Source organism: Entelurus aequoreus, linkage group LG26 (assembly GCF_033978785.1).
Source record: "Entelurus aequoreus isolate RoL-2023_Sb linkage group LG26, RoL_Eaeq_v1.1, whole genome shotgun sequence".
Classification (NCBI taxonomy): Eukaryota; Metazoa; Chordata; class Actinopteri; order Syngnathiformes; family Syngnathidae; genus Entelurus; species Entelurus aequoreus.
The window spans coordinates 27,386,378-27,410,228 of NC_084756.1; the positions used below are offsets into that span (position 1 = coordinate 27,386,378).

The following is a 23,851-nucleotide window of genomic DNA, read 5'->3' on the forward strand; positions in this document are numbered from 1 at the left end:
AAATAATATTATTTAGCTCATTCACGTAAGAGACTAGACGTATAAGATTTCATGGGATTTAGCGATTAGGAGTGACAGATTGTTTGGTAAACGTATAGCATGTTCTATATGTTATAGTTATTTAAATGACTCTTACCATAATATGTTACGTTAACATACCAGGCACCTTCTCAGTTGGTTATTTATGCCTCATATAGCGTATACTTATTCAGTGTTAAATTGCCTTTCAAATGTCTATTCTTGGTGTTGGGTTTTATCAAATAAATTTCCCCAAAAAATGCGACTTATACTCCAGTGCGACTTATATATGTTTTTTCCCTTCTTTATTATGCCTTTTCGGCCGGTGCGACTTATACTCCGGAGCGACTTATACTCCGGAGCGACTTATACTCCGAAAAATACGGGTATAGTGATTTAAAATTGTATTTCAAAATTTTTGTAATTAAAGGGCAATTTCAAAATATTTTATATTTAACTATATTTGGAGGGACTTTTACTGCTTTTTTTTTGTCTTTAGTCAACCAAAAAACTTGCTGTAGTAGTAGTTGTGTCATGCAATACATTTATATGACATTAAATACATGAGTCATAAAAATAGGACAAGTACACGGAGAGTTGATGACGGATAGTATTTATGAATTAAAACAATTATAATCAATCAATCAATCAAAGTTTATTTATGTAGCCCTAAATCACGAGTGTCTCAAAGGGCTGCACAAGCCACAACGACATCCATTTTAAACGTTAGTGGCTTCTAATTTTTACTTTATTTATATAACACTTTTCATACCCAGGCAAGTGGCAGACATAAAGTGCTGTACACAAAAAAATGAGAAAAAAACACACACTCAGCACTATTGACAATAACAAAACAAAAACAAAGGATTTGAGGAAACACGTTACCTTTGAGGCATTCACACTGGAGAGTAACTCAAATGAATGCCATCTAAAAAAAAAAAAAAGTACGAAACATGATCAAATATATGTAAAAATAAAACATAAATAATACGTTAATAAGTTAATAAAAACATAACTTTGAGAGAATAATAGTAGTAATCACCTGTATTTTTCGGAGTATAAGTCGCTCCGGAGTATAAGTCGCACCGGCCGAAAATGCATAATAAAGAAGGAAAAAAACATATATAAGTCGCACTGAAGTATAAGTCGCATTTTTGGGGGAAATGTATTTGATAAAAGCCAACACCAAGAATAGACATTTGAAAGGCAATTTAAAATAAATCAAGAATAGTGAACAGGCTGAATAAGTGTACGTTATATGAGGCATAAATAACCAACTGGTATGTTAAAGTAACATATTATGGTAAGAGTCGTTCAAATAACTATAACATATAGAACATGCTATACGTTTACCAAACAATCTGTCACTCCTAATCGCTAAATCCCATGAAATCTTATACGTCTAGTCTCTTACGTGAATAAGCTGAATAATATTATTTGATATTTTACGCTAATGTGTTAATAATTTCACACATAAGTCGCTCCTGAGTATAAATCGCACCCCCGGCCAAACTATGAAAAAAAACTGCGACTTATAGTCCGAAAAATACGGTAATAATAATTAAGATAGAAAGCAGCAGTACAAATAGCCTGTAGTAATAATTGCACTGCTGTATATCAGTCATTTGCTCATAAAGCAATCATTCCTAAATAGGATTAATAATTATTTCGCTTTGGATTTAAAATTTAATTAACCAATGAAACATTCACTAAAATATTTAATATTTTTCTGAAAATAAAATAAAAATTCTCATTTATTTTAGCACAGAAAACCTCTGTAGTAATAGGTTTCATCGTGAAAAAATAAATAAACTAAGTTATTATATTGCGAGTAACGATTTATAATTACTGTTTATTTTTTTCCACACTTAAATAATTAATAAACAATTAGATAATTCATATAATGTTTTATGTTTCTATTTGATTAACTTTATACCTATTGATTTTTATTAGTCCGATGTAAAACAATGCAAAGGGGCAGACAGCCAGCTTTAATGTTAAATACTTCTGAACGAGGCAATAAAATGATGTGCTCTAAATGATGAGTAAAGTACATAAACCTAACACATTGTGTGTATATATAAAGGTACTGTAATTTATTAAGAGATAAAGTGCACCATTAGGAGTACTTTTGTTCTACAGTATGTATTTCTGTGTCCCGCTGCTCTTTTGAGCTCTTTTTAGCTCACTTTTATTTCTAACTGCCCTCTCAATAGCCATTTTTGTGTCCATTTGTCGTGCACTGTGTGTGGAAATGCATCCGTCTGGACGCAATAAAAATGATGGTCTGTGGATGGACTCTTTGTCACGCCTGAGTGCTGCATTTTTTTTTCTTTCTTATCCCTTTTGTTACTCACACTCTTCTCCGAGTGTGTGTCTCTCGCGATGACCAACTTGTGTGCGTTTCCAGGGCGACCGTGGACTCAAGGGGCTTTGTGGAGGCGATGGACCCAAAGGAGAGAAGGTTCGAAGAAGAAAACAGAGGCGCAAAAGGAAGTGAATAAGTTTGTTTAAATGTTTTTTTCCATTCAGGGGCTGGGTGGTTCTCATGGGCGACCAGGTCTCACTGGAAGAAAAGGTGAACAGGTAAGGAAAATAGAAAAGCTTGTATTGTATTACCCTGCTGGCGTTGTCACCCAAAATGTATTCTGTCTGGTTTTTAGGGAGACCTCGGCTCAACTGGAGCCCACGGCATCCCAGGAAAAGAAGGTCTAATCGGCCCTAAGGTGCGTACCTTGATGACTATTTGACTATTTTAAGGACACTGTGAACGTCTCCTACTGGGTTGATTATCAGAGCACTGCTGCCACCTAGCTGGCGGCATGTGTATCGTTCAAGCATGAATTAACGAGACGTCACTGCTCATTTGTATTTTTCAGGGGGACCGCGGCATCGATGGTGTCGAGGGCCCCAAAGGCACTCAGGGAGACAAAGGCGAAAGGGTGAGCGCACCGACTTAAACGGCTCAATCTCCCGACAAGATGTACGTAATTAACTGTGCCTGTGAACCACGCAGGGTCCGCCAGGTGTCCCTGGACCTCCTGGTCCCAGAGGAGTGGACGGGGCACCTGGACTCACAGGCTCTCAGGGACCAGGTGGTGCTAAAGGCCCCGAAGGACTCCAAGGACAGAAGGTGAGGAGAGGAGCTGCATGTATTGCGATCGTTGTAAGAAAGTTATGTCACCTGTGCACTTCCTAAAGGTGAGCTGTGACTGACAGCTCGGTGGTCCCTGACTTTGACCCGCTCGTCTCCTCTCATAAATAAAACGCTCTTGACAGCAGAGTGATAGCGCTCAGATGATTGCACTTTCTTTCAAAGCCGGAAGCTTTTTTTTAAAGCAGATGACATTGAACTTTATTCAGTGACAGTATATACTGCACAAGAACATGTGATGTTTGCAGCTGAACCCACAGACTTCAACACATGCAGTATATTCATGTATTCATTTTTTTTTGAAGTCCTAAAAAAAAAAAGAAAAGACATAAGTGTGTAAGGATTTGCTGAGCGTTGCTTGCAGCGTGACCACAAAAGGATGCAGAGATAGCAGGCGGAATGCAAGTAAAACTAAATGAATAGTCACAGGAAGCAGGAAACAAACAAAGACTGTCTACAAAGTACAATTTTTTCATTTATTTTTTTCATTTATTTATTTATTTCAGGCAATGACATAAAAATGTACAAAGTTGACAACACATACTAATATAAATTAATATAGTGCAAAAGGTATGTAGTAAATGTGAAAAAGTGCAATATATTTATCTGTACAGTAATTTATTTATTTATTTATATATATGTATATATATTTATTTATTTTATATATATATTATATACTACCGTTCAAAAGTTTGGGGTCACATTGAAATGTCCTTATTTTGAAGGAAAAGCACTGTACTTTTCAATGAAGATAACTTTAAACTAGTCTTAACTTTAAAGAAGTACACTCTATACATTGCTAATGTGGTAAATGACTATTCTAGCTGCAAATGTCTGGTTTTTGGTGCAATATCTACATAGGTGTATAGAGGCCCATTTCCAGCAACTATCACTCCAGTGTTCTAATGGTACAATGTGTTTGCTCATTGGCTCAGAAGGCTAATTGATGATTAGAAAACCCTTGTGCAATCATGTTCACACATCTGAAAACAGTTTAGCTCGTTACAGAAGCTACAAAACTGACCTTCCTTTGAGCAGATTGAGTTTCTGGAGCATCACATTTGTGGGCTCAATTAAACGCTCAAAATGGCCAGAAAAAGAGAACTTTCATCTGAAACTCGACAGTCTATTCTTGTTCTTAGAAATGAAGGCTATTCTACTAAATTGTTTGGGTGACCCCAAACTTTTGAACGGTAGTGTATATATATTATTTATATATATATATTTATTTATTTATATATGCACCTTATTGCTTTTTTTTATCCTGCACTACCATGAGCTTATGTAACGAAATTTTGTTCTTATCTGTGCATACAGATGTTGTATCATAGTGGCATTACCACAGGTAACAATAATTATTACACTGTAACAATAATTTGTATCAACAATGTAGGAATAATGAATATACCAACATTGGTAATAGACAAAATGCCATCAATTGTGATATTGTAAACATTGAGCACATGTATGCGTGTGTTAATGGAAGGGCACAGGTATTAACATTGTTTTGTATGAGGAAAATTATCTATGCTTTGCATCCACGTCACTTATACATAATGAAGCATCATCATTGAGACTGTTTGTTTCTGTTTTCTGTGTTAGGGCGAGAGAGGGCCTATTGGTCCTGCCATGGTGGGCCCACGTGGTGCAGCCGGCATCCCAGGGGAGCGTGGAGAGACGGTTTGTGTTATGTTGTTATCTCTCCTTGAAAACATTACATTTTAACCTGTAAGAGCCCAGAGCCATTAGTGCAGAAAGGGAATGATGGAGGATAAACCGAAGACCAAGTGCAATAGAACACATTTCTGACGTGTGATAAAAAAAACAATAATAAATTTAAACGTGTTATTATCCTCCATGTGGGGGTTCATGCTAAATGTATTTTTTCTGCTTTAAATTGAACCAAAGAACAAAGAATTATTCAAAATAACTACAACTAATTAAACGGAAAAAAAACAAAAGAAAACTTTATAAAATGATATATATATCAATCAATCAAACAATCAATCAACGTTTACTTATATAGCCCTTAATCACAAGTGTCTCAAAGGGCTGCACAAGCCACAACGACATTCTCGGCTCAGATCCCACATCAGAGCAAATAAAAAACTCAACCCAATGGGCACAATGAGAAACCTCGAAGGGGACCACAGATGTGGGGACCCCCCCTGGGCGACATGGTGCAATGGATGTCGAGTGGATCTAGTTAATAATGTGAGAGTCCAGTCCATAGTTGGGCCAACAGGGATCCTCTTGCATGTAGACACATATATTAACGTTTTTCCCCTAGGGGAAACTGGGTAAAACACGGCACGCTGACAAAGCTTAACCTATTGTTACTATAACAATCTACAAGGTTAATACAGTTCGCTTTTCTTTCTTCCCTTGCATTTATCTGCTTTCTTTTGTAATTGAAGTTATCATTACATATATGTATTGTTGCATTTGAAGCAATTATGTATTGTTGACAATAGAGATGAATATTGTTATTATTCATTATCAATAGTGCCATTTATATTGGTATTTTTGTTGCTCCATTTAAAGTGTAATAACATAATAAGTGGTTCATCAAATAATATACACACACATATATGTGAAATGAAATATTAATAAAACAAATAATACATTAATAGGATGATGAAAACGTAATATTGAGAAAATAATAGTAGTAATATTAATAATTAAGATAAAAAAACAACACAATAAAATAATAAAAAACAAGAGTTTAACATGATCAGTAAAAAACCTAAACCAAAAAGGTGTCTTTAGCCTTTTTTTTATTAATTTCAACAGTCTCTGCGGTCCTTAGGCTCTCTGGCAGGCTGTTCCACAGGTGGGGGCCATAGTGGCTAGATGCCGCCTTACCGTGGCTCTTTGTTCTGGTATATAGTAAAGATAAAAGGACATTGCCAGAGGATCTTAAGATCCGCGAGTACGCTAAAAACAGGTCCAATAGATACGAAGGCGCAAGGCCATTAAGACACTTGAAAACTAATAATAGAACTCTAAAATCATCTCTGAAGCGGACAGAGAGCCAATGCAGCGACTTTAAAACTGCTCTAATGTGCTCCCGTCCTTTTGGTCCTCGTCAGCACGCGTGCAGCTGAGTTTTGTAATGGAAATAAAAGCATGCATTAGCACCTCTGTGTTGGCCTGAGAGAGAAACGGGGGCGTCTCTGGCTATGTCAGTGGTTCTTAACCTTGTTGGAGGTACCGAACCCCACCAGTTTCATGTGCGCATTCACCCAACCCTTCTTTAGTGAAAAATAATTCTTTTTATTTTTTTTCAAATTCAAGACAAAGTTATATGTTTTTGGTAACACTTTAGTATGGGGAACATATTCTAAGTAACAAAGACTTAATTTAGAGTTTTTTGGACACTAGGGGAACATATTCTAAGTAACAAAGACTTAAAGGCCTACTGAAAGCCACTACTAGCGACCACGCAGTCTGATAGTTTATATATTAATGATGAAATTGGTGAATCTTTTGCAATTTGTTTAATGAACAATGGAGGCTGCAAAGAAGAACGTTGTAGGTGGGATCGGTGTATTAGCGGCTGGCTGTAGCAACACAACAAGGACTACTTACTTGGATAGCAGACGCCTAGCCGATGCTTGCCGCCAAACCCACGGATGAAGTCCTTCGTCGCGCCGTCGATCGCTGGAACGCAGGTGAGCACGGCTGTTGAGGAGCAGATGAGGGCTGGCTGGCGTAGGTGGAGCGCTAATGTTTTATCATAGTTCTGTGAGGTCCGGTTGCTAAGTTGCTAAATTAGCCTTAGCGTCGTTAGCAACAGCATTGTTAAGATTTACCAGGCTGAGAATTATTAACCGTGTAGTTACATGTACATGGTTTAATAGTATTGTTGATCTTCTGTCTATTTAAATTTTCCTGAGGGAACTCTCCTGAAGGAATCAATTAAGTACTATCTATCTATCCTTCCAGTCAGGGATTTATGTATTTTGTTTCTATCTTCATTTGAGAACGATGCTATCACGTTAGCTCAGTAGCTAAGTGTGTCACCGATGTATTGTCGTGGAGATAAAAGTCACTGTGAATGTCCATTTCGCGTGCTCGACTCTCATTTTCAAGAGGATATAGTATCCCAGGTGGTTTAAAATACAAATCCGTGATCCACAATAGAAAAAGGAGAGAGTGTGGAATCCAATGAGCCAGCTTGTACCTAAGTTACGGTCAGAGCGAAAAAAGATACGTCCTGCACTGCCTCTAGTTCTTCACTCTAACGTTCCTCATCCACGAATCTTTCATCCTCGCTCAAATTAATGGGGTAATCGTCGCTTTGTCGCTCCGAATCTCTCTCGCTCCATTGTAAACAAAGGAAAATTGTGAGGAATACTAGCTCCTGTGACGTCACGCTACTTCCGGTACAGGCAAGGCTTTTTTATCAGCGAGCAAAAGTTGCAAACTTTATCCTCGATTTTCTCTACTAAATCCTTTCAGCAAAAATATGGCAATATCGCGAAATGATCAAGTATGACACATAGAATGGATCTGCTATTCCCGTTTAAATAAAAAAAATTCATTTCAGTAGGCCTTTAATTTAGAGTTATTTGGTTAGGGTTAGGGCCAGGGTTAGAGGGTTAGGGTTATAATAAGGCCATGCCGAATAAGGCATTAATAAGTACTTAATAATGACTACTTAAGAGCCAATATGTTACTAATTAATGGTGAATATGTTCCCCATACTAAAGTGTTACCATGTTTTTATACTGGTGCACAAAATGAAGCGTGCATGAACATCACCTTGTTCAAAGAACAAAACCAACACAGTGCATGAACTCACAACAAATTACACACCTGCAAATCAGTCTGACTTCTGCTGTTGTAATACGCCAATAGGGAGAAGTTTTTATTTACACGATGTGTTGAGTGTGTCTTGACCTCCGCCGAACCCCTGAGCCCGACTCACCGAACCCCTAGGGTTCCATCGAACCCAGGTTAAGAACCACTGGGCTATGTTCTTAAGATGATAAAAACCTATTTTTGTATTTTTTTTGTGTCATTTTCCAACCAAATCATTAAATACGAATGCGCAAGTAGAGTATGAGTAATTTGTGTAATAGCTGCAACTACAAAAGAGCAGCGTTTCCTTGTCACCTATGACATTTCCTTGTGGATTTGGGATTCATATCAGCGTGTGCCACATTTGTCTGCTCTAATCCTGTTTAGACGCAAATCCATGATATTATTTCGGCTCTGTTTGGAATCGTGAAGAGGCTTTTATGCTGAATTAACCTTTCACTTTGACTTTGAATTGAGTTGAGTGTCTAATGAATTCATGTGCTGCAGGCATCTCTGTGGGTTGTAATGTCATACCTGTCCTGATTGTAGGGGGAGATGGGCCCAGATGGAACCAAGGGAGAGAGAGGAGAGCCAGGCATGACGGTCAGTGCTTGATCCCTTGCCCCAAGCGCAATCTCAAAACATTGCCACCAAACGACATTAACATAATGCTCTAAATACGAATCCAAGGCCTTGTTTTTGTTGTTGTTAATGTTATTGAGTGTTCCTCCCCCAACCTTCATCTTTGGAATTCAGGAGCATGAGGTCAGAGAATATGTCCGCTCCGAGATGAGTCAGCACTGTGGTGAGTCTTTGGTGCAGCCGCCGCCATTGCTAATTCATGAGTGCGCTGTCCTCAAGTTGAACTTCAGATAAGATGAGAGAAGTTTTAACTACAGCAGTGTCACCGCTCTTAAAACTGACCTTTTCTCTTTTCTCCCCCCCCCCCCCCCCCGCCTTGTTCTTCATCCGAACCGTCCCTCTGATGCGCAGCGTGTGGAGGTGAGTGAGCAGCACGGGCGGACAGACGGTCCGTGATTTAGCATGAGTCATACAGTGTAGCGCATATGCTGCGTTAACAGCCGGCTGGCCGTGTGTGGTGAATTTGCATCTCACATGCAGCACAGAAAGTCATTGGAACGATGTCAAGTCGATGATGAGCTGTAGAGCAGTGTTTTTCAACCTTTTTTTAAGCCAAGGCGCATTTTTTTCATTTAAAAAATCCAGAGGCACACCACCAGCAGAAATCATAAAAAAACGAAACTCAGTTGACAGTAAAAAGTTGTTGTCACAATTGTTGGATATGACTTTAAAGCAGGGGTCACCAACCTTTTTGAAAGCAAGAGCTACTTCTTGGGTAGTGATTAATGCGAAGGGCTACCAGTTTGATACACACTTAAATAAATTGCCAGAAATAGCCAATTTGCTCAATTTATCTTTAACTCTATGTTATTATTAATAATTAATGATATTTACACTTAATTGAACGGTTTAAAAGAGGAGAAAACACGGAAAAAATGACAATTAAATTTTGAAACATAGTTTATCTTCAATTTCGACTCTTTAAAATTCAAAATTCAAACGAAAAAAAGAAGAGAAAAACTTAAAAAAATAATTTATGGAACATCATTAGTAATTTTTCCTGATTAAGATTAATTTTAGAATTTTGATGACATGTTTTAAATAGGTTAAAATCCAATCTACACTTTGTTAGAATATATAACAAATTGGACCAAGCTATATTTCTAACAAAGACAAATCATTATTTCTTCTAGATTTTCCAGAACAAAAATTTTAAAATAAATTCAAAAGACTTTGAAATAAGATTTTAATTTGATTCTACAGATTTTCTAGATTTGCCAGAATAATTTTTTTGAATTTTAATCATAATAAGTTTGAAGAATTATTTCACAAATATTCTTCGTTGAAAAAACAGAAGCTAAAATGAAGAATTATATTAAAATGTATTTATTATTCTTTACACACAAAATTTTTTATTTACTTTAACATTGATTTAAATTGTCAGGAAAGAAGAGGAAGGAATTTAAAAGGTAAAAAGGTATATGTGTTTAAAAATCCTAAAATCATTTTTAAGGTTGTATTTTTTCTCTAAAATTGTCTTTCTGAAAGTTATAAGAAGCAAAGTAAAAAAAATAATGAATTTATTTAAACAAGTGAAGACCAAGTCTTTAAAATATTTTCTTGGATTTTTTAAATTCTATTTGAGTTTTGTCTCTCTTAGAATTAAAAATGTCGGGCAAAGCGAGACCAGCTTGCTAGTAAATAAATGCAATTTAAAAAATAGAGGCAGCTCACTGGTAAGTGCTGCTATTTGAGCTATTTTTAGAACAGGCCAGCGGGCTACTCATCTGGTCCTTACGGGCTACCTGGTGCCCGCGGGCACCGCGTTGGTGACCCCTGCTTTAAACCATAATCAACCATGTAGTAATATAGCTCTTGTCTCAAAGTAGGTGTACTGTCACGACTTGTCACATCACACCCTGACTTATTTTGAGTTTTACTGTGTTAAGTAGTGTTTTAGTTCTTGTCTTGCGCTCCTATTTTGGTGGCTTTTTCTCTTTTTTTGGTATTTTCCTGTAGCAGTTTCATGTCTTCCTTTGAGCGATATTTCCCGCATCTACGTTGTTTTAGCAATCAGGAATATTTCAGTTGTTTTTATCCTTCTTTGTGGGGACATTGTTGATTGTCATGTCATGTTCGGATGTACATTGTGGACGCCGTCTTTGCTCCACAGTAAGTCTTTGCTGTTGTCCAGCATTCTGTTTTTGTTTACTTTGTAGCCAGTTCAGTTTTAGTTTCGTTCTGCATAGCCTTCCCTAAGCTTCAATGCCTTTTCGTAGGGGCACTCACCTTTTGTTTATTTTTGGTTTAAGCATTCGACACCTTTTTACCTGCACGCTGCGTCCCGCTGTTTCCGACATCTACAAAGCAATTAGCTACCGGCTGCCACCTACTGACATGGAAGAGTATTACACGGTTACTCTGCCGATCTCCAGACAGTACAGACACTCAACAACAACACATCATTTGCAGACTATAATTACTGGTTTGCAAAAAATATTTTTAACCGAAATAGGTGAAATTAGATAATCTCCCACGGCACACCAGACTGTATCTCATGGCACACTAGTGTGCCACGGCACAGTGGTTGAAAAACACTGCTGTATATAACCCAATTGTATCCCATCGGAAAGGGGTGTAAAACAATTCAATTTACCATAGAATCACGATTCTTATTTGTAACAATTTTTAATCGAGTCAAAAAAAAATTAAAACAATCATTTATTTAATCTCTCCTGTCCAGCCACTCGGGCAAATGATATTGTTGATGTAGATGCCAATATTTGTTGTGCAGATTTACTTTAGAAAAGAAAAGTGTTCAGTTCAGTTAAGTTCAGTTTCAGTTTATTTCGAACGTGCATATGATACAATGTAATTTATCACATATTTCCAGTTGTTTCATTACTGCACGTCTGAAAAGGAGTAGGAAGAAGCAGAGTTTATTCAATCCTAACCCTTTTCCTACCATAGCAATTTTTATTCCACTTCCTTGTTCTTTGTAACAGAACAGTGAAATAAATAAATAATAAATAAGTAACACACACAATCTTTATCTCGAAAGAAAAAAAGGGTTCAAGATGTTCATCATAATTCTTGTTCTGTGTAATTTGTGAACACTTGTAGTTTGAACAGTCTCTTAAATTGAATCATATTGCTGCTTTGTTTCATTTCTTTGCTTAATCCATTCCATAATTCAATTCAACCTACAGATATGCTAAAGGTTTTAAATGTTGTACGAGCATACAAATGTTTAAAATAGATTTTCTTTTAAGGTTATATTTCTCTTCTTTTGTTGAGAAGAATTGTTGTATATTCTTGGGTAGCAGGTTATAGTTTGCTTAATACATCATTTTAGCTGTTTGCAAATGCACCAAATCGTTGAATTTCAATATTTGTGATTTCATGAATAAAGGGTTTGTATGTTCTCTATAGCCAACATTATGTATTATTAGTTAGTGAATGAAGCGCACATTTGTCGTTGTTTCCCCATATTTCTACACAATAACTCAGATACGATAACACTAGCGAGCAGTAGAGAATATGAGGTGATTTTTGATCTAGAACATGTTTTGCTTTATTCATTATTGACGTGTTTATTGCTACTTTATGTTGTATATTTATTGCATGAGACTTCCAGTTCATTTTATCATCTATTATTACACCCACAAATGTGTTTTCTTTTACCCTTTCAATATCTACTCCCTCTATTTGTATTTGTGTTTGACTTTCTCTTCTACGGTTACCAAATAACATTATTTTAGTTTTACTGAGATTCAAAGATAGTCTCTTTTTGTCAAACCATCTTTTTAATTTGTTCATTTAGTGTAGGATACTTCTATTGCTGCCTTATTTGTATTTGTCTTTATTAATTGTTTTGGGTGGAATTGTATTAAACAGATACAGTTTTCTTTGAAGTAATATAAACATTTATCAGAGCTGTTTATTTTATGGAGGAATGTAGTTCATCATACAACTGGCACACAGTGTTATTAAAAAAGTATTGATTTTAATTAAGATTAGTTTTGAATCGAGAATTGAGATGGAATCGTGTGTTGCCCAGAGATTCACAGTTCAACCATTGGACACCTTTTACATTTTTTCATGCGTTCCAATATGCAAGTAGATGAAGACACAAATAGAGTATCGGCGATCTACACGTCTTACCGCTTCGTCAACCTGTTTGACATCAAAAGTACATTTACACATTTATGACAACACGTTTCGACTAAAAATTCAAACAGAAAATACATGCATAGGACAATGTGTTGCAATAAATCCTGATGGCATATAATAATCTTACCAATAATGATGTAAAACTGCACAAACAACTTTTTTTTTTGTTTTCCTGCCAATACAACAACATGTTTTCAAAGTGATGCAAAGTAATGAGTCAACAACATTAAGTACACCTGCACAATTGTATTCAGATCCACTGCAAGAGCTGCACCACAAAAATCTACCTTTATCATAATGCTCAGTTTTATAGTAATATGTTTATTTTGTGGTGGGTGTGCAACTCCATTGCATCAGCATCACCTTTATTGTATGTCCACATTATAAATGAGTACATTGTTGTTGTCTGTTAAAATTCCTAACTATCCTCCCTCTTACGTATTCAGTTAGAAAAATAGTCAGAGAGCTCAGACTTCCGATATAAAAAATCTGAATCTCCACGGTGATTCGGATCGGCCGCAAAACCTAATCACTTGTTCCTTATCCCATTTCTAACATTTCCTGAAATTTGAATCGAATTCCGCTTATAACTTTTTTAGCTATCTATAGCGGGATGAGAGAAACGTAGTCATCCACTCTTTGTCTCTGTGGGTGGAGGTGGGTATGCTTGCAGATAGGTTTAGCATTGAAACGTAAATGTAAGCTAACATAATAGGAACGATCAAGATCAACCCCAAAATTGAATCACTTGTTCCTTACCTCATTTCCTGAAATTTTCACAAAAACCTGCCCATAACTTTGTGAGTTATTTTGCCAACCACTGCAACGCCTGGCGAAATTGGAGCAGAATTTAATTTGAATTAAAGAAATATTAATGAGGAACAATTTGTATACTTTTTTGAATCCAAGTGGAATTTAGTTTAATGCATATTTTGTATTAAAAAAAAATCATAAATTAGACATTTTTCAATATTTGTTGTGTGCAAAATAACACATTCAACATAATTAAAACATACATTTGCAAGACTTTCTGACACCGGTAGTCACACTTAGTACTACTGCACTACAAGACCAAGATCATTGCTGCCTTCCATGGGGGACAGTGTTGAGTTACATTTGCTATTACTGTATATTCTTATCAGTGACAAAGCAGGAAGGGGCTAGGAATACTTTTACTGTCAAATGTCATACGAAGCGCTCTGTCATTGATTAATTGAGATTTTACATGCACTTCTGTAGGAGACAGAAGTGGGAGACCGGGCTTTCTGCTCCGCCACTCCCAGTCTGTGGAACGCTCTCCCTGACCACCTGAGGGCACCACAGACTGTAAATGCTTTTAAAAAAGGCTTAAAAAGCCTTCTTTTAAAAAAAAAGAAAAAAAAAAGCCTTTTTTTAGTATATGCATACTAGTTTTAGCTATTTGGCTGTTCTAGTTTTTATTTTATTTTCATTTTTTATTATCTTTTTATTTTTTTTAATACACTGTAGCACTTTGAGGTTGTTTACTCAATGTAAAGTGCTTTTTACAAATAAAATCTATTATTATTAATTTTATTATTATTACTTCTTCACACAAAACCCTGTTGCTAAGTAACTAACTTGCAGTCAAACGGCGGTGATCACATAACATTCTCTGCAGAGCCAATAACTACATAGCCTGTACTTATTGATTATCAAAACATTTTCTGCCAACTCTATATAAGTAATATCTACTTGTTAACTTTACCATCAAACATCTTTATCCTTGTCTTTTAACGATTACACAGCCGTAAACTGGCACATGTTCAACACAAGAAGTGAACCAACTTTTCTGCTGTGACACAAAGAAAGGGGTAGGATTCAATAAGCTCGGCTTCTCCCTACTTCTTTTCGGACATGTGGAATTGTGTCACTTTAAACATGCCCTGTATTTTAATGTAACCTTCTATGCATGTTGGAAATAACCTAAAGCGTTAACAGTGCATAATGAAAACAAAATCCTTGCCTGAAGAGAGAAGAATCCCTCACAGTAAATATAAGACTTAATCAATATGCATGACTGCTGAAAATGAGGCCAAATCAATCAGTTTAGTCATGATTTATTTATGATAAGAAAGTGGTTGAAAATGCACGCACTTGCAGCTTGCATAACACAGTGGAAGCTGGGTTCTATAAAAAGATGGATGTTTTTTTTGTCTTTTCATGTGGGGCGATTGTTGTGGTGTCCTTGGGTTTCTAAATGTTTTACTTGCTTCTCTTCTGTTCTTTGCATCCCTCTTTCCTTTCCTCCTTCCACCCGCGGAACCGTTTCCTCCTCTGGGTCTTACTCGGTCTCTCTCAGCTCCAGGCCCTGTCACAGGCTCACAGCCCGTGGCCGGGGCTCGGCCCGCACCAGAGCAACGCGCGGCCTGGAAGGCTGAGGGTGAGTGTTTCCGTCCGTGTGTCGCTCTGTTTGTCGGCCTCCGTGTCTCTTTTGGTGCCTGCCCTCAGTCCATCAGGCAGGTTGATGATGGACTGAATAATTGGTGGTTTTCTCGTCAAGGACTTTCTTTGTGAAGTCTCCTCCTGCCCTAGTCAAAACATTTAGTAGTACTTCTACTCACACCAGGCGTTGGGATGCGTAACGCGTCCCCGCTCCTCTTTCAGGTCGGGAGCTGCGCGTGGTGATGAACACCAACGACCCCGACTACGAGCACGTCTACTCCATCGAGGCCTTGGACGACCCCTCAGATGAGCTGCTGTACTTCCCTCCCTCCGACAACCGCACTGACGGTAAATACCAGGATGGCGGCCGCTCTCTCACTGCTGCAGTGCTCACACTGCGCGTGTCCACAGGTGTGCCTGACAAACAGGATTCGGGGAAACCTGTCAAAGTTAAAGCCAACAACGCACCGAAGGAAGTCAAGGTCGGTGGTAAGGGAGCAGCCAAAACGACAGCACCGAAGTCAGCCAAGCCCCAACCAGTGAGGGCCAAGAGGGGGACCCAAGGAGAAGGTAGGGAAGCTTGTGATGGGGTACATTTAATGGAAAACATTTGGACTTAAAAACATAACCCAGACTCCTTTAGTAATGTACACTGCAAAAAGTCAGTGTTCAAAAACAATTTAAAAAAATACATAAATGAGGGGTATTTTACTTGAACTAAGCAAAATTATCTGCCAATAGAACAAGAAAATTCGGCTTGCCAAGACTTTCCAAAACAAGTAAAATTAGCTAAACTCAATGAACCCCAAAATACCTTAAAATAAGTATATTCTCACTAATACCAAGTGCACTTTTCTTGGTAGAAATTTTTTTTTGACCTTTTGCTCAATATGTTCAAAAATATTCTTAAATTAAGTAAATGCTAGTGCCATTATCTTGACATATTGATATGCGCTCGGCATCATGATTTATTTTTCATGCTTGAAGTAAGAAATTATTACTTTAAAAAAGTAGTTTTATACTTGTGAGTAGGGTTGGGTATCGTTTGAATTCGAACGATTCCGATTCCGATTCTTTGTTTCGATTCCGATTCTCGGTTCCGATTCTTTTAAGGGGTCAAAAAAAAGTTTAGGATATTTTAAATGAGCTAGCTAACCTACAGTCTTTCTGAATGAAATAGTCTGACATTCTCCATCAATTTTAATTCTATTAACTTTTTATGAACTTTACTATAAATTCCTCACAGGGCTGTTTTCAACTACAATATAAATATCAAATCTATGAACTTGAATATAAATATTATAAATTATGAATACATTTTCCCAGGGGTACACTTTCCTCAAGAGAGCTTTATTTTTGAAAACCTCATGAAAACACATTTACACACACAAGTGTATGATGCTGCAGGAAACCTCATGAAAACACATTTACACACACAAGTGTATGATGCTGCAGGAAACCTCATGAAAACACATTTACACACACAAGTGCATGATGCTGCAGGAAACCTCATGAAAACACATTTACACATAAGTGTATGATGCTGCAGGAAACCTCATGAAAACACATTTACACACACAAGTGTATGATGCTGCAGGAAACCTCATGAAAACACATTTACACACACAAGTGCATGATGCTGCAGGAAACCTCATGAAAACACATTTACACATAAGTGTATGATGCTGCAGAAAACCTCATGAAAACACATTTACACACACAAGTGTATGATGCTGCAGGAAACCTCATGAAAACACATTTACACACACAAGTGTATGATGCTGCAGGAAACCTCATGAAAACACATTTACACACACAAGTGCATGATGCTGCAGGAAACCTCATGAAAACACATTTACACACACAAGTGTATGATGCTGCAGGAAACCTCATGAAAACACATTTACACACACAAGTGTATGATGCTGCAGGAAACCTCATGAAAACACATTTACACATAAGTGTATGATGCTGCAGGAAACCTCATGAAAACACATTTACACATAAGTGTATGATGCTGCAGGAAACCTCATGAAAACACATTTACACATAAGTGTATGATGCTGCAGGAAACCTCATGAAAACACATTTACACACATAAGTGTATGATGCTGCAGGAAACCTCATGAAAACACATTTACACACACAAGTGTATGATGCTGCAGGAAACCTCATGAAAACACATTTACACACATAAGTGTATGATGCTGCAGGAAACCTCATGAAAACACATTTACACACACAAGTGTATGATGCTGCAGGAAACCTCATGAAAACACATTTACACATAAGTGTATGATGCTGCAGGAAACCTCATGAAAACACATTTACACACACAAGTGTATGATGCTGCAGGAAACCTCATGAAAACACATTTACACACACAAGTGTATGATGCTGCAGGAAACCTCATGAAAACACATTTACACACACAAGTGCATGATGCTGCAGGAAACCTCATGAAAACACATTTACACACACAAGTGTATGATGTTGCAGGAAACCTCATGAAAACACATTTACACACACAAGTGTATGATGCTGCAGGAAACCTCATGAAAACACATTTACACATAAGTGTATGATGCTGCAGGAAACCTCATGAAAACACATTTACACATAAGTGTATGATGCTGCAGGAAACCTCAGGAAACACATTTACACATAAGTGTATGATGCTGCAGGAAACCTCATGAAAACACATTTACACATAAGTGTATGATGCTGCAGGAAACCTCATGAAAACACATTTACACATAAGTGTATGATGCTGCAGGAAACCTCATGAAAACACATTTACACACACAAGTGTATGATGCTGCAGGAAACCTCATGAAAACACATTTACACATAAGTGTATGATGCTGCAGGAAACCTCATGAAAACACATTTACACACACAAGTGTATGATGCTGCAGGAAACCTCATGAAAACACATTTACACATAAGTGTATGATGCTGCAGGAAACCTCATGAAAACACATTTACACATAAGTGTATGATGCTGCAGGAAACCTCATGAAAACACATTTACACATAAGTGTATGATGCTGCAGGAAACCTCATGAAAACACCTTTACACACACAAGTGTATGATGCTGCAGGAAACCTCATGAAAACACATTTACACATAAGTGTATGATGCTGCAGGAAACCTCATGAAAACACATTTACACACACAAGTGTATGATGCTGCAGGTACTTAAACATGTTACCGTGCTCCCACTGATGGGCTAACCTGGTGCAGAAAAGCAAATAAACAATAAGAAACAACTTGCAAAACCCAGTCCAGATTAGCAGCAGGTACAGTATAAAATCAGAGACAGTTCTTGTTTAGGAAAATGACCATATCCGCCTTCTCAGGCAGGATGTTCTGGACAGATAGTGTCTCCTGCTGTGGAAAATACACGTTCGCTGGGTGTGGAAGAATCTTGAACGCATAAATAGGAGAAAGCGAGATCTGACAGCAAAGGATAAGTCTTTTGTTGGTTCCACCGGACCACCAGCATGCAGCAGGGTCGTCAGACATAAGTATCGGTGGAACGTCCTGGTACATCTGCAGCTCTCTCTCCACTCCTTTCTTGATGGACATGGAGCTCTGTTATTTCGCGGTTATTTCATTTTTTTTTTGTAAAGTAAAGCCACACTTTGGACCGCCGACACCCGCTATCCATGCTTGAGCTTGACTGACTCGCTCGACTATGCTAACACTTCCGGCGGTGGGCGCTTCTTCGTTGGTGCTCAGTGGCTTCTTCTTCCGGTTCGGCGGACATATTTTTTTCCGGTCGGCGGACTGGTATCGAAAATAGGAATCGAAATTTTAACTTTTGAACGATTCCGGGAGAATCGGAAAGTTAGTCCCGGTTCCAATCGATACTCGATACCCAACCCTACTTGTGAGTGTTGATGACACAACAGTTGATATTCTAGGTGTGGAAGCCTTTGCACGGCACTATAAAGTGACAACCTACAGGACAGGGACTAAAACAGTTAAAAGAATAGAACAGATACATTTAATTCAAATTAATAATTCTTTGATCATTTTTATTTTCTACACTGCAAAAACTGAAATCTAAGTAAGATTAAATATCTCAAGGAAGGGTGATATTTGCTTATTTTCTGTCTGATGAGATAATTTTTCTCACTAAGCAGATTTTATGTTAGAATGTTTTACTTGTTTTAAGTGTTTTGGTCCTAAATGATGTCAGTAAGATATTACAGCTTGTTGCTGAGATTGTATGAGCTATATTGAGTAAAACATACTTGAAACTAGAATATCAACTGTTGTGTCATCAACACTCACAAGTATAAAAGTACTTTTTTAAAGTCATAATTTCTTACTTCAAGCATGAAAAAATGCCGAGCGCATATCATTATGTCAAGATAATGGCACTAGGATTTACTTATTTAAGAATATTTTTCAACATATTGAGCAAAAAGGTCTAATTTTTTTTTCTCCCAAGAAAAGTGCACTTGTTATTAGTGAGAAAATACTTATTTTAAGGTATTTTTGGGTTCATTGAGGTTAGCTAATTTTACTTGTTTTGGAAAGTCTTGACAAGCCGAAATTTCTTGTTCTATTGGCAGATAATTTTGCTTAGTTCAAGTAAAATACCCCTCATTTTTGTATTTTTTTTTCTTGTTTTTGAACACTGACTTTTTGCAGTGTATTATGCCCTGTGAATCAATATTGCGAAATGTAAAAGATATTGATCCATGATCTATTAAATTGATTATTTTACAAGGTCATTTCTATGAACAGGGTTTTGTTTATTCTGACGTGTGTTGAATGATCAACTTCTCATTGCTAAGCAACGAGAAACAACAACAGCAACACTACTGTCTACTTCCTGCCGGGGGGGCGTGTGTGTGTGACCTTGAGAAACATGCTTTTTTTATTGCCATTCTAGAATACGACGGAGAATATTTAGCACTTGGCATCACTGTGATTACGGTGCGAGACGAGGGAATCAGAATCAGAAATACTTTATTAATCCCTGAGGGGAAATTAAAATGTTCAGCACAATCCCATTCAAGATCAGACAAACATTACAGGGAGGCAACTTCCGGCGCCCCTTACAAAAAAGGTGAGATACAGGTAAACAATGAGAAAAAATAAATTAAAAAAAGACCGGCGTGTTTTCTTTAATGTTAATAGGGACATGATGTTATGCAGAGGTGTGCTTACAACACTTTTATAGACAAATGAGAGTGGAGGGGTCTGACATATTTTCTTCTTCCTATGGGAGCATACTTGCCAACGTTGAGACCTCCGAATTCGGGAGATGGGGGGGGGGGGCTAGCGGTGGTGTATATTGTAGCTCAGAAGAGTTAGGGCTGCAAGGGATTCTGGGTATTTGTTCTGTTGTGTTACGGTGCGGATGTTCTCCCGAAATGTGTTTGTCATTCTTGTTTGGTGTGGGTTCACAGTGTGGCGCATATTTGTAACAGTGTTAAAGTTGTTTATACGGCCACCCTCCGTGTGACCTGTATAGCTGTTGATCAAGTATGTCTTGCAGTCACTTACGAGTGTCTGTAGAAGCCGCATACACATGTCAAAATGGGGAGAAATCCGGGAGAATGGTTGCCCCGGGAGATTTTCGGGAGGGGCTCTGAAATTCGGGAGTCTCCCGGAAAAATCGGGAGGGTTGGCAAGTATGTATAGGAGGGCGTAACAGAACTGATTTGAGAAGCACTGGTCTACTTAGACAGCATTCAAACATGCACACAGTGTTCGGTACAAAATTAACTTCAAAATAAAACTCTGCACCCATGGATTGATTTTTTTTTTAATAGCTACAAGAAAGATTTGCGCACGTACGACAGCTTTATTGCCGCCGCAGTGAAGACATATGACGACATTATCGTAGCAGATTTGTTAGATAGCGGTATAAAATATTGTAAAGTCGGCGGAATGTTGACAAGGCAGGATGACAAATCAGCCTTTTATTGGTGTTTACAAAACAACAGTGTGTGCGGTACAGCCACACTAACTCAAACTTGTGAACTTTTTTCAAGGTTGACAGATGTGCTCATTTTTCAAAGGGCCCACACATCACGTCTGACTGTTGGAGGGGGCGGGGCAGCTGCTCGAAACAGGACTTTTTAATAGAGAGGACGGTTAAATCCCCCTCTTTTGACTGAAGCATGTCACACACACACACACGTTATTAGGACACCTAGGAACAGTTTTAATCTGTGGGAAATGGCACGCTATGGGTCTGATTTCCTCAAGGTTTGCGTGTGCTAAAACACGTGCGAACTTGATAGCACAAGCAAAGCTGATCTACTAAACGTGTGCAAAGTGGATCTGTTAAGTGAACAGAAAACAGGCAGGGAAATATGGAGTGATCAATCAATCAATCAATCAATCAATCAAAGTTTACTTATATAGCCCTAAATCACGAGTGTCTCAAAGGACTGCACAAGCCACAACAACATCCTCGGCTCAGATCCCACATCAGGGCAAGAAAAAACTCAACCCAATGGGATACAATGAGAAACCTTGGAGGGGACCGCAGTTGTGGGGACCGACCCCCCCCCCCCACCCAGGCCGTAAAGGCAAATGCTAAGGGCGCCGTCCATCAGGGGGCGCCACGCCAGTGCCACAAATGTTGGAGGAAAAAAAAAAAAAAAGTTGGTACTATTATTTCTAAATACATAAAATAATCCCACGTTAATTAAAATGCAAAGTAAAGCCTATTTAATAGAAATATTATTTGTTACAACATTACGCCCCCCCTCCCCCGGCACGGTGCGCCCCCTCCCTTCCCGTATCATGACTCTTTTTGGATGTCACCACATAAAAAAATCAACACAAGATGTCAAAACGGCCAAAACTGTCAGGTGCCCAGGGAAGAAAAAAGAGAAAAGAAGAGGAGAAACGAGAAAAAGACAGAGGTAGCAGGTAGGTAACGTTAGCCTACATGAAATTATTTGTCTGTTACAGAATGTGATAGTAACCTGGCTTTTTAGCATTAAGCTAACGTTACATGATTCGGCAATTGCTAATCAATAAATAGCTAGTTCTGTTTTAACGTCGGGTTAATATTGTGGAGGGGGCTAAATTGTTATGGAAAATAATAATGTAATGTTAGGTAATTACAGTACTCCCTGGTGTACAGTAATTTGTAAGTCATTCTAGTTAATGCAATATTAAAAAGAACAAATAGAGAACTCTGTAGGATCCCCTTTTTTTGTAATATAGTTGTTAAAGTCATACTGGTTTGATATATCTTGTTCTGTGCAGTGCCTTATTTGTATTGTATTTTTAATTTATTTTCTGCAACTTGTTGACACGTTTTATTTTGTGTTTATGTATGTAAAAAATATTTTATTTCATATATTCATTTTTTATTTTTTGTATTCATTTATTTATCCATATTTTTTTTAATCTTGTTAACTATTCTGATTGTTAATTTGCTTTCTTTAAGTAAAAAAAAAGGTCAAAGACAAAGCTATTTGGTTTCTTGTGAGTATATACACTTCACTGCCGATGTGGGGGGGGGGCTCCACCTAAAATCTTGCCTAGGGCGCCAGATTGGTTAGGGCCGGGCCTGCCCCCACCCCCCCCCCCCCCCCCCAGTGGATAGTGGATCTAACATAATAGACGTGATAGAGCCTTCAACATATCCATGGACCTCTCCAGTTTTTCTGACACCCAGGAAAGATATAGTCCAACCAGCAAGTATGTGCTCCAATCACTCTATCACAAAACAATAAGAGTTGTAGAAATGATTGGAAACTCAAGACAGCCATGACATGATGTTCTTTACAAGTGTATGTCCACTTTTGACCACGACTGTATGTCCACGCAATTCCTAGAAAGAAACATTAAACACGTATGTCCTCTCTTTCCTTGTTCTTCTTTTGAAGCTGCTATTGAGCGCTGCTTTCTGCCAATGGAGGAGGGCGGCTGCGAGCGCTACACCATGCGCTGGTACTTTAACGGCCGTGTTCGGGCGTGCAGGCCTTTCATCTACAGCGGCTGCGGAGGGAATGACAACCGCTTCCTCCACCTGGAGGAGTGTGAGGAGGTGTGCCATGACAGTGATGGAGGTACACAACACACACTCGCATCACGCGTGAGGGCCATTTCCACCAAGAGGTGCTGTTTGTACCTCTCAACATGGACTGAATCTTACTTATAATCTGATACATTATTTATTGTCATCACACTTTAACAATTAAATTAAATCAGTGCAATGCACATACCTAAAAGTCAGAAAAATATTGCACGTTACCATATTGAATGGATGTTTATTGAATTTACCAAAATATATTCCGGACTATAAGCTGCAACTTTTTTCCTACACTTTGAACCCTGCTGCTTTCAAGACGGTGCGGCGTATTTATGGATTTTTCTTCGCTGTCGGCCATAAAAAAATAGTTTTTGAATTAAAAAAACAAGCAAATGCACTGAGAAGGTGTGTCCTTTCATTTAGTGCTGTCAAGTTACCGGAAGTAGATCGGCGTTCAGTCTTCTGGCGGTCCATAGCGTTTCTACTCGTTTTGTGTCTTCTTTCATCGCGCCGAGCAACGTTTATAACTAAAATTGTTTATACTTACAAAAAGGGTGATGTCTGTCGGAGTGTGTTCATGCATATTTGTACATGCTATCGTAGTCTAAAGACGCTAGGATCGTTAACACGTTTACGAGTGTATGCATTAGTATTATTAACTTTCAACGGCATTCTTTTTGTATTGTTTCAGTTC

At 37.9% G+C, this 23,851-nt stretch overlaps 2 protein-coding genes across 2 annotated transcripts in view; both read left to right on the forward strand.

Annotated features, from left to right (window-relative positions):
- The window catches only part of col7a1 (collagen, type VII, alpha 1), a 183,701-nt gene extending 174,847 nt beyond the window's left edge, over positions 1 to 8,854 (forward strand). The window contains exons 105-112 of the mRNA XM_062037815.1: positions 2,429 to 2,482; positions 2,551 to 2,604; positions 2,682 to 2,744; positions 2,898 to 2,960; positions 3,035 to 3,151; positions 4,775 to 4,852; positions 8,528 to 8,581; positions 8,735 to 8,854. Of these exons, the coding sequence (XP_061893799.1) occupies positions 2,429 to 2,482; positions 2,551 to 2,604; positions 2,682 to 2,744; positions 2,898 to 2,960; positions 3,035 to 3,151; positions 4,775 to 4,852; positions 8,528 to 8,581; positions 8,735 to 8,854 (603 nt within the window). The remainder of the gene's footprint in view (positions 1 to 2,428; positions 2,483 to 2,550; positions 2,605 to 2,681; positions 2,745 to 2,897; positions 2,961 to 3,034; positions 3,152 to 4,774; positions 4,853 to 8,527; positions 8,582 to 8,734) is intronic.
- Positions 8,855 to 14,878: 6,024 nt separating this feature from the next.
- The window catches only part of si:dkey-117n7.5 (uncharacterized protein LOC559444 homolog), a 12,086-nt gene continuing 3,113 nt past the window's right edge, over positions 14,879 to 23,851 (forward strand). Inside the window, exons 1-4 of the mRNA XM_062038285.1 lie at positions 14,879 to 15,134; positions 15,359 to 15,484; positions 15,548 to 15,706; positions 23,012 to 23,194. Of these exons, the coding sequence (XP_061894269.1) occupies positions 14,915 to 15,134; positions 15,359 to 15,484; positions 15,548 to 15,706; positions 23,012 to 23,194 (688 nt within the window). The 5' untranslated portion in view covers positions 14,879 to 14,914. The remainder of the gene's footprint in view (positions 15,135 to 15,358; positions 15,485 to 15,547; positions 15,707 to 23,011; positions 23,195 to 23,851) is intronic.